An 11,523-nucleotide genomic window follows, 5' to 3' on the forward strand; every position below is an offset into this window, starting at 1 on the left:
AATAAATCTGCAAAAATGTCAACGATTCTGTGTTTTTCTGTCAATATGGGGTGCTGTGTGTACATTAATGAGGAAAAAAAATTAACTTAAATGATTTTAGCAAATGGCTGCAATATAACAAAGAGTGAAAAATTGAAGGGGGTCTGAATACTTTCCGTACCCACTGTATATATATATATATATACATATATAGTATCTAGAGAATATCTGTGGAAATGGAAAGCGTCACACTGGAGGACGAGAGCGATGTTCCTGCGGTTAGTAAAGCGCTGGTAATGTGGTAAAGTCAGATCAGGTGACCGGCTGTGGTCTTCGTTCCCCGTGGAGAGCAGATAATCGCTCTGCTGTGACCTTTACACGCGACCCAGAGTTCAGCTCCTCGTTAGCGTGCCTTTGTGTCTCATTCACAGTCTCTGCTCGTCAGATCACCAGCTTTTCTACTGACTTCCTCTATAAAGTGCTGATCTGATCGCTCACTTCTCTGTTTCAGTTATTAACAAGTCATTATTAACCCTATAAAGCTACTGTATCATTTTTGCCTCAAATTCTAAAAGCCTTTATTTCTTCATCTCTCAATCACTGCATTATATGTTTGGATCATTCTCATCTTACTGAGATTACTGGAGATATAGAGCGACCACTGATATTTAGATCATTTTATGTCAGTATCTGTTATAAAGATCTCATTGAGTTACATTACAAGCTGATTCTTCTTTTTTTTTCTATTTCAGACCACAGCTGTAGCTTAAATATACTTAAAAATTGTGAAATATTATTATAATGTAAAACAGCTGTTTTCTATGTGAATATCTGTTAAACTGTAATTTATTTCTGTAAAGTTTAGAACAGAACAGCATTTATTTGAAATAGAAATCTTCTGTAACATTGTAAATGCCTTCACTTTTCTTCAGTTTAATGCGTCTTTGATGAATAGAAGCATTCATTTCTCATCAAACGTCTGTGGAGCAGGAGTTGAGTGCAGGTTTCAGCTTGTGAATGACTTGCACTAATGGACAGCGATTGGTCCAGATGAATGTAATTGGCGAGCGCTGACCGATGACACGAGACTCACTCAACATGTTCCTGTAACGAGCTTCTGAGCAGACGAGGATGAAGTGCTGGAAGAGATCGGCCCGTTTGACGACGCAGGTTAATTAGCTGAGATCCGAGCGACTCTGAACTCTCCTGCCGGCGACTAATTGAATTCCTTGATCACTGCGGCGTTGAGCGTGAGCTCTGATCTCAGAGGAGCTCAACAACATCGGCAGAACTCATCAGACTGTGCGACGCACTGAAACGACTTTACTCTCAGCAAGAGAGATGCCTTACAGTTAGTTTTTATTCAAATGGAGCAGATTTGTTTGGCAAAGTTTCCACCATGGAACAAAAAATAAAAAGGAAGTTGTAACTTTTTATCTTCACAATTTGGACTTTTTTCTGAGTTTATATCACAATTTGAACCTTTTTCTAGGGATCCTGAGTTTATATCTTGCCATTTTTACTTTTTTCCCTCAATTCTGAATTTATATCTCACAATATATATATTTTTTTTTTCTGGTAATTCTGAGTTTATATGTCATAATTTTGACTTTTTTTTATTTTCTTTTTTTTAGAATTGTTACTTTATATCATAATTTTGACTTTTTTTTAAGATTCTTAGTTTATGTCTTGCAATTTTTACTTTTTTCCTCAATTCTGAAATTATATCTTACAATGTTGTTTTGTTTCTGGTAATTCTGAGTTTATATCTCACAATTCTGCCTCTTTTTTTTAGCATTTTGGCTTTATATCACAATTTTTACTTTTTTGTTATATCTTGCTATTTTTACTTTTTTCCTCAATTCTGAATTTATATCTAATAATATTGTTTTTTTTTCTGTCTTTCTGGTAATTCTAAGTTTATATCTCATAATATTTACTTTTTACCACAATTCTGAGTTTATATCTCTCAATTCTGCCTTTTTATTTTTTTGAATTTTAACTGTATATCACAATTTTTACCTTCTTAAGATTCTTAGTTTATATCTTGCAATTTTTATTTTTCCTCAATTCTGAAATTATATCTCACAATTCTGCCTCTTTTTTTTACATTTTGACTTTATATCACAATTTTTACTTTTTTGTTATATCTTGCCATTTTTACCTTTTTCCTCAATTCTGAATTTATCTCACAATATTGGTTTTTTTTTCTGGTAATTCTGAGTTTATATCTTGTAATTTTGAGTTTTTACTGCAATTCTAAATGTATATATTACAATTCTGATGTTTTTTTTTCTTGGAATTTTCTTGAGTTTACATCTTGCAACTCTGCAACTTTTTCCTCACAATTGCATTACATTTACATTACATTTAGTCATTTAAGTTTACATATCAACATTCTGACATTTCTTTTCACAATTGTAAGTTTATATCTCATAATTCTGAGCTCATATCTTACAGTTCTGAAAAGAATGTCAGAATTGTGATTTAAAACGTTACAATTACCGTTTTTAATGTTTTTTATTCCATGGTTGAAACAAACATCCATAGATTTGAGATATATTTCATCGCTCTTGTCTGTGAGTTTCAGCTCTGTTTGTTTTATCACTGTTTTATTGATATTTGTTCAGTTTGCAGCCTGAGATTTTCAGCAGTAAGATCCAGAGAAACCAGCTTACTGTAGTCAGTCAATGAGTTTAAGCACACGTCACATCGTGATGCTCAATTATTCTTACTTTTCTTTTGCAAGTGAAACGAAACTTCATAAAGAGAGTTTAAATGGTTGTGGAGTTCAGTAGATCTGCTGGGAAATTCAATGCAAGGGTGTTCATGCTTTTATGGACGGCGTTTGGATAATAAAGCTCATTACCTTCAGTTGAACAGCTGAGCCACATTAGTGTGTGATATTTGAAGAGAAACTTCACAGATTAAAAAAATAAATGAGACTAAGTGAGCGCAAATGATTTTTCTGTGGTAAACAAATGCTGATGATTGAGCTTACCTATGGGGAAATATATATATTTTCAAATTTTTTGCCAACGGTAGCTTCAAAAAATATTTTCTAAATATGTTTTCTACCAATATATTTTTGCCCCTTTTTTTGCATATATTTGAAAATATTAAAAAAATGTAAATATATTTTTAAAAGCATTTAAAAATTTGTTTTGCCCTCTGAATATTTTCAATCCAAGAAAATGCATGTTGCATTTGAAAAAAAACTTTGCTGTCTATATCCAAATAACACATTTGAAAAAAAACTTTGCTGTCTATATCCAAATAACACATTTGAAAAAAAATTCAAATAATTCAACATAATTACATCATTAGTAGTTTTCATTCTGTCCACATTTGCATTTCGCCTAAATGTAGGCTATACTGTAAGATTGGAAATGTATTTTTTTGCTGTGAAATACATTTTGAAATGTATTTTGGTGGAACTAAATCTATTTAAAATTTCAAAAATATATTTCATTTAACTTCATCGTTTACAACGTATATTTAACGTATTTAAAATATGTTTTGGTATATATTTCATTGATATTGAACCCAGAACATTCCTTTAAAATGCTTCCACACGCCTGAGACTCTCTATTGTGCAACATGCATAATAAACCGCTTCAGGATTGCCTGTGTTTGGGTTCGCATGATGTTATTATCCACATAGAAATGAAAAGAAGTCCCTGAAGTTCCGGCCGTCGAACAATCATTGTCCATCTCCGCTCGGGAAATGAGCTTTAAATTGTGAGGAAAAGGAAGGCCGTTTTTTGACAGCCGACGTGCAAATATGAGGCGATAGAATCTCAATGAGGCTTGAAAAAGGGAATGCATAAATAGATTAGAGTGAATGTGGCCACGGCGCACGAAAGCAAATCTAATTATGAAAGCGCTGTATCTCCTGATTTAGAAAAGCGAGCCGGGCTTCAGCCGACAGATCCAGGCACGAGACGGCCATCTCTGGCACATGTGTGATTTATGATGAACTACAGTCTCAGATTTACATGGAAATAGGATGACCTTCTGATGGAGTTTTACAGGAATACTTTAGGTAATACTATTCGGTTTTCATTAAACTCAAGGATCTGTTTGACTTCAGAGAGGTTTAAATTAATAGTTCACCCAAAAGGGAACGTTAACTGAAAATGTGTTCACTCTCAGTTCATCCGAGATTAGGATGAGTTTGTTTCTTCATCAGGTTTGTAGAAATGCAGCATTGCATCAGTGTCTCAGCAATGGATGCTCTGCAGTGAATGGGTGCCGTCAGAATGAGAGTCCAAACAGCTGATAAAAACATCACAATAATCCACAAGTAATCCACAGCACTCCAGTCCATCAGTTAACATCTGGAGAAGACAAAAGCTGAAACAAATCCAGCATTAAGACGCTTTTAACTAAAATATGAGTCCATAATCCCAGTTAACAAAAATATGTTCTGAGAGCGTTTTGTTAACATTCCAATTAAGTTATGAAAACGATATTTCTGAACATTGAAAACATGCAGTTTTTTAAATCTGATTTTTTAAAATCAGATGAATCTTGGTTAAGCAAATGTCAAGGAAACGTTCCATTGTATCATTTTTTCAAACATTATGTAAACGTTACTTTTCAATGTTCTCTGAACGTTCTGAAACAAGTGTAACATTTAAAAAACTTCAGAAAAACATTCAACTAAAACGCTTCAGAAAAAGATATTCTATTAACAATGTTTAAATAACGTTTTAGTGCTAATGTTTTCAGAACATAATTTTTTTTTTAAACAACTTTGAAGGAATGCTTCATTAACGTTACTAGAAGAAGGTTTGTTCATAACATTGAGAGAACATTCCCTGTTAGCTGGATAATAACCCATAATAACTCTTCCTCCAGTGAAAAAGTGTTCTGGTGTGAATCAGGAGAGAAATCTGCACAGATCAAGCAGCGTTTAAACAGCTCTAAACTAATATGTGGCTGGATTTTGATGTGAGAGACAACAGCAGATGCACTTTTTCACTGGAGGAAGAGTTATTATGGATCATAGACTCGCATTTCAGTTAAAAACGTCTTAATGCTGGATTTGTTTCAGCTTTTGTCTTCTCCAGATGTTAACTGATGGACTGGAGTGCTGTGGATTACTTGTGGATTATTGTGATTTTTTTATCAGCTGTTTGGACTCTCATTCTGACGGCACCCATTCACTTGCAGTGAGACACTGATGCAATGCTACATTTCTCCAAACCTGATGAAGAAACACACTCATCTACATTTTAAACCGTGTTCTTTCAAAGAAGTCTTTCCATATTTTTGTAGGAGGTCGATGAATTGGAGGTGGAAATATGAACTGATTCATTTTTAGAGGCAGGGTAACAATTACAGTTCGTTTTACAATAATTAAATGGCATTGACTCAAATGTAGTTCATTTGGCTGGCGGGCTTTATGAACACTTCTGCTGGATATGCATAATTAAAACAGTCCGGCATCTTAATAGGTCATGCAATTAAAATTATATTCATAGTGGCCTGTCGCAATTACTTAAGCACATTACAGACTGTCATCGTGATTATGAACGCTCACGCTGACTGCCTTTATCTCCAGACAATGCAAAGTGTTACTTACACACAGATTTATTTGTTATGTTTGTATGAAATCACTTGATTGAGAGACATTGTTTAGAGTCGTTATACTGAAATATCTGAGCAAAGATTGTCCAGAGAAGCATAATTATTGTTTTTATTTGAATAACTGACAGATTAATTGATCATTTGAGGCTTGTGATAATTGTATTACTTAGTATTTCTGTCTTGTTTTCCATTACAAATATCTAAACATCCTTAAATTAAGACACATTTACTTTAGAAGCCAGATTACTTCAAGTATTAATTCTTGTTTTCTGAAAAATATCAAAATATTAAGTGCGTTTTTGCTTAAAACAAGAACAAATATGAACTTAATTCAAAGGGGGAAAGTTTTCTGACTCCATTAGCAGACATCTGTTCTTGTTTTAATCATAAACTCACTTTTTTGATGCATTTCTCAGAAAACAAGACTTCATATCTTAAGTCATTTTGCTTCTCGAGTAAATGTGTCTCGATTTATGAATGTTCAGATATTTGTCAAAAATTATTTAATGACAATTAAACACATTTTTGCCCCACCTTCTCATATTTATTCAGTCATTTGATTTATTGGTTTATGTTTATGCTTTAAAAGCAGGTGCTTTATTCAAGAAAAGAGGAAAATAATGTATTTTTTCCCCAATCATTGCAGTGATTGTCTTTACTGCATTACAGTTGTTTATCATTTAAAGCTGCATAAATTAAATTCACCACCACTTATGTTAGTATTAATGATATACTATTTTTTTTTATTTATTTGATATTTTGAATTATTTTTCATTTTAGATAAAGTTTTAGTGATACTATTAGCTTTTGTTTTGAAATATGTCTAAGGCTTAGTTATTTTATTTTGATTTTAGCTTGTGTTATTATATTCTATATATATTCTATTTCTATTCTATATAAAATTACAGAGTTTGAATATAAAAATATATTGAATGTAAGATTTACTTTAAAATTACAAAAAAGAACATTAAATTGCTAGATGGACATAAACCTTTAATATAATGAGCTACTTTATTTAATTACAGATTATTTTTGTAATTTTACGTAAATTTGTACATAATTTAAGAAAACAGAAAAAATACTGTATAAATAATACAGTAATATTTTTGCATAAAAAAATTAGAATTACTGTAATTTGTCACTAAAGGAATAATACTTAAAATAACAGTCAAGTTGTTAATTTACAGATATTGTTAATAATTTTACATAGTTTTAAACATAATTTAAAATTACAGAAAAATACTGTAAAAATGTAGTTATTTTCCGTAAAATTCGGATTTTTTTTTTTTTACAGGGTACTTTAAGTTAAAAAAATTAGAACTGTTTCCTTGGCAACTAATAAAATAAGATTTATATATATATATATATATATATAAATTGATTTTTTTTTTTTCTTTTCTTTTTTCCATTTTTAAAAAAAAAATGGTTTTAATGTTAGTAATGACCTTGTTCAGCATAACAAATGCTAGCATGATGAATAAAAACTCCACTATTTATTAAATAACAAGACTTTGGGGATGGATGTGTTTATTTGTCATTAAAAATATTGTCATAATCTTACTGGCCAGCTTTATTTTCTTTTAGCAAGATTTTGATTTGTGGTTAAACGTGACCCAGACAGACTTCACAAGATTCTCGCTCCTGTTGGATTCATTTTAGCTTTAGAAACGTAGTGGAAACATTGTTTAGAAATGGTTCTAAAATGTTAAAATGTCCACTTTTCTTGTTGTGATTATAATGTTATTTAAAGGTTACAAAAACATTTCTTACAGCGTTCTGCAAACTTGTTTTTCACCCAAAATATAATATTATTCGAATGCTTATTTTTAATATTAAAAGAACATTTTCTCTAATAATTATGAGAACATTCATCAAGTGCAAATAACATTCCTCAGAATATTTTTATTTTCAAAAAATTCTAAGAGCATTAAAATGCCCAGTTTTCTTATCTTAATTAAAACGTTATTTATAGGTTACTATAACGTTTCCGACAACGTTCTGCTAACTTTATTTTCACGCAAAATATTTATTTTTAATATTTTAAAAATTATAAGAATGTCAAAATGTCGTTTTTCTATTGTAATTAAAACATTATTTAAAGGTAACTAAAACTTTTCTTACAAAAGTCTTCAAATTTTTTTTCCACCTAAAATATAATGTTATTTGAACGTTAGTTTGAAAATTTTGCGACTGTTGAAGTCCAATTTTGTTATCGTAATTATAACGTCATTTAAAGGTTACAAACACATTACTTACACCATTCTACTAACATTATTTTCATCCAAAATATAACGTTCTAAGAATGTTAAAATGTATCGATATTAAAACATTAAAGGTTACAAAAACATTTCTTACGACATTCTACTAACGTTCTCCACCAAAATATAACGTTATTTCAATGTTTATTATTAATATTCAAACAAAATGTCAAGTTTTCTTGTCGTGATTATAATGTTTACAAAAACATTTCTTACAATGTTTCACCCAAAATATTATGTTATTTGAACATTTATTTTAAATATTCTAAGAACGTTTTCTCTCAACCCTATGAAAACCTTCATTCACACCACAAAATGACAAATAACATTATGAGAATGTCGATCTCTGAATATTTTCTCTCAGCGTTATGAGAATGCATATCAAATATTAAGTTATATGTTAGGTTTTAAGAACATTTCATGAACATTACTTTAAGAGAATAACATATATATTCTTATATATACATCTCATTTGCAGAAGTGTGTGTGAAATACAGTGTCTGAGGACGTGATGCTCAGCATTTGATGTCAGTCACAGCTAACAAAATATCTTCTGAGAAGGTTGCTGGCATTCACATTATTTATTGTTAAATGTTATTTCTGGATAACTCAAAATGTCCAGTTTTTTAATTGTTTTATACCATATTTTTCCCTTTTATAATTTAACAACAATTTATTAAAAGTAATTTTATTTAATTTTATTTAATTTTATTATTTTATTTAATTTTATTTTTTATGGACTCGTTTTTAATAGTTGAATTAAATTTTAGCAATCAAAAAGCATGTCTAATTAATTGATACCATGAAGCTTATACAATTTAACAACAATTTATAACAAAATGTAACAAAAATGACAATTTTAGGGCCTTATGAAATCCATTATTTTCTCCAATTATGTTTTGATACGTCTGGATTCCATTTAAATTGTTTCATTAAATTTGAATAATGAAAAAGCTTATCTAATTAATTCAATTTATAAAAACAAACAACAATTTCTTATTGTGATTGTGCCTTATAATTTAATTATTATTATTCTTAGTATTAGTATTGTTATTATCTTGAGATGTATATTCTACTGTACAATACTAATATATTTCTGTCACCGTTTCTTGAAGTTAAACTGAACTTTTATTTTGACAGGTTTTGCGTGTGTTTGACTCTTAAAGAGAAGCTGCTCTAATTTCTGGGTCTGTTTTAGAGCTAAAACTTTTCTTACAAAAGTCTTCAAATTTTTTTTCCACCTAAAATATAATGTTATTTGAACGTTAGTTTGAAAATTTTGCGACTGTTGAAGTCCAATTTTGTTATCGTAATTATAACGTCATTTAAAGGTTACAAACACATTACTTACACCATTCTACTAACATTATTTTCATCCAAAATATAACGTTCTAAGAATGTTAAAATGTATCGATATTAAAACATTAAAGGTTACAAAAACATTTCTCAACGTTCTCAGCCAAAATATAACGTTATTTGAACATTTCTTTTGACAATTCCAAGAATGTTAAAAAGTATCGGAATTAAAACATTAAAGGTTACAAAAACATTTCTTACGACATTCTACTAACGTTCTCCACCAAAATATAACGTTATTTCAATGTTTATTATTAATATTCAAACAAAATGTCAAGTTTTCTTGTCGTGATTATAATGTTTACAAAAACATTTCTTACAATGTTTCACCCAAAATATTATGTTATTTGAACATTTATTTTCAATATTCTAAGAACGTTTTCTCTCAACCCTATGAAAACCTTCATTCACACCACAAAATGACAAATAACATTATGAGAATGTCGATCTCTGAATATTTTCTCTCAGCGTTATGAGAATGCATATCAAATATTAAGTTATATGTTAGGTTTTAAGAACATTTCATGAACATTACTTTAAGAGAATAACATATATATTCTTATATATACATCTCATTTGCAGAAGTGTGTGTGAAATACAGTGTTTGAGGACGTGATGCTCAGGATTTGATGTCAGTCACAGCTAACAAAATATCTTCTGAGAAGGTTGCTGGCATTCACATTATTTATTGTTAAATGTTATTTCTGGATAACTCAAAATGTCCAGTTTTTTAATTGTTTTATACCATATTTTTCCCTTTTATAATTTAACAACAATTTATTAAAAGTAATTTTATTTAATTTTATTTAATTTTATTATTTTATTTAATTTTATTTTTTATGGACTCGTTTTTAATAGTTGAATTAAATTTTAGCAATCAAAAAGCATGTCTAATTAATTGATACCATGAAGCTTATACAATTTAACAACAATTTATAACAAAATGTAACAAAAATGACAATTTTAGGGCCTTATGAAATCCATTATTTTCTCCAATTATGTTTTGATACGTCTGGATTCCATTTAAATTGTTTCATTAAATTTGAATAATGAAAAAGCTTATCTAATTAATTCAATTTATAAAAACAAACAACAATTTCTTATTGTGATTGTGCCTTATAATTTAATTATTATTATTCTTAGTATTAGTATTGTTATTATCTTGAGATGTATATTCTACTGTACAATACTAATATATTTCTGTCACCGTTTCTTGAAGTTAAACTGAACTTTTATTTTGACAGGTTTTGCGTGTGTTTGACTCTTAAAGAGAAGCTGCTCTAATTTCTGGGTCTGTTTTAGAGCAGGATCCCGCAGGGAGATGCTCACCGAGGACTAATGTTGTCTTTTGCTTCTATTATTGCCCTCAAATGAAAGTGATCTTTCATAGTCAGAGCTGTTTTCTCGCCGTGCTCCAGTTCATTCTGGAGGAAAAAAACAAACAGGAAAAACAAGATAAAAGTGCATCAGACATGACAGCATTAGTGTGCAGCAATTAAGTTGTGCTTAACCGGTGGATCGATACTAAACAGCAGCTAAAACTAAGTATTTAGACACTAAAATCACACTTCAGAATGTCATTCATTACATTTCAAGTGTCACTGATGGAAATGTTCATGGACTTTAATGATATATAAAGAGCATTATACTATTCAGAGAAAATCGTGCAAAAAATGATTTTTTTAAAGAAAATTATTTTATTGTATTTTTTATTTTATGTTAGAATTGTTTTATAAAATAATTGCATATATTTGTAAATATATTTTCTACCAATAAATGTTTGGCCATTTTTTGTACATTTATGGAAACATATTTTACAAAATATAAATATTATTTTTTAAAGAAAATATTTATTTATTGTCCATAACATTTGAACACACACACATATGTATATATATATATATATATAGTAGTGCTGTCAAACGATTAATCGCATCCAAAATAAGTTTCTGTTCACATAGTATATTTGTGTGTACTGTGAATATTTATTATGTATATATAAACCCACACCCATGCATGTAGGCCTATATATTTATGAAAAATATGTTACGTTTATATATTAAATATATTTTTATATAATATAAATTATATGAATATAAATATATGCATGTAAATATTTTTAAAATATATAAATGCATGTGTGTGTATTTATAGATACATAATAAATATACACAGTACACACATATATATTATGTAAATAAAAACTTTTATTTTAGATTGCGATTAATTGTTTGACGGCACTAATTAAATTTTATATATAAACATATATTAAAATTAATCTTTATATAGTTTCGATTTCATAATGCTACTATTTCTACTGTTTTTTGTTTGTTTT

General features: G+C 29.3%; 1 protein-coding gene across 1 annotated transcript in view; it reads left to right on the forward strand.

Moving 5' to 3' along the window:
* The first annotated feature begins 215 nt into the window (after positions 1-215).
* LOC107704362 (peptidyl-prolyl cis-trans isomerase FKBP3-like) overlaps positions 216-11,523 on the forward strand; it is a 31,254-nt gene continuing 19,946 nt past the window's right edge. The window contains exon 1 of the mRNA XM_016507273.1: positions 216-272. Within this exon, the coding sequence (XP_016362759.1) occupies positions 216-272 (57 nt within the window). The remainder of the gene's footprint in view (positions 273-11,523) is intronic.

The sequence above is a fragment of the Sinocyclocheilus anshuiensis genome, unplaced genomic scaffold (assembly GCF_001515605.1).
Source record: "Sinocyclocheilus anshuiensis isolate Anshui unplaced genomic scaffold, SAMN03320099.WGS_v1.1 scaffold1115, whole genome shotgun sequence".
NCBI lineage: Eukaryota > Metazoa > Chordata > Actinopteri > Cypriniformes > Cyprinidae > Sinocyclocheilus > Sinocyclocheilus anshuiensis.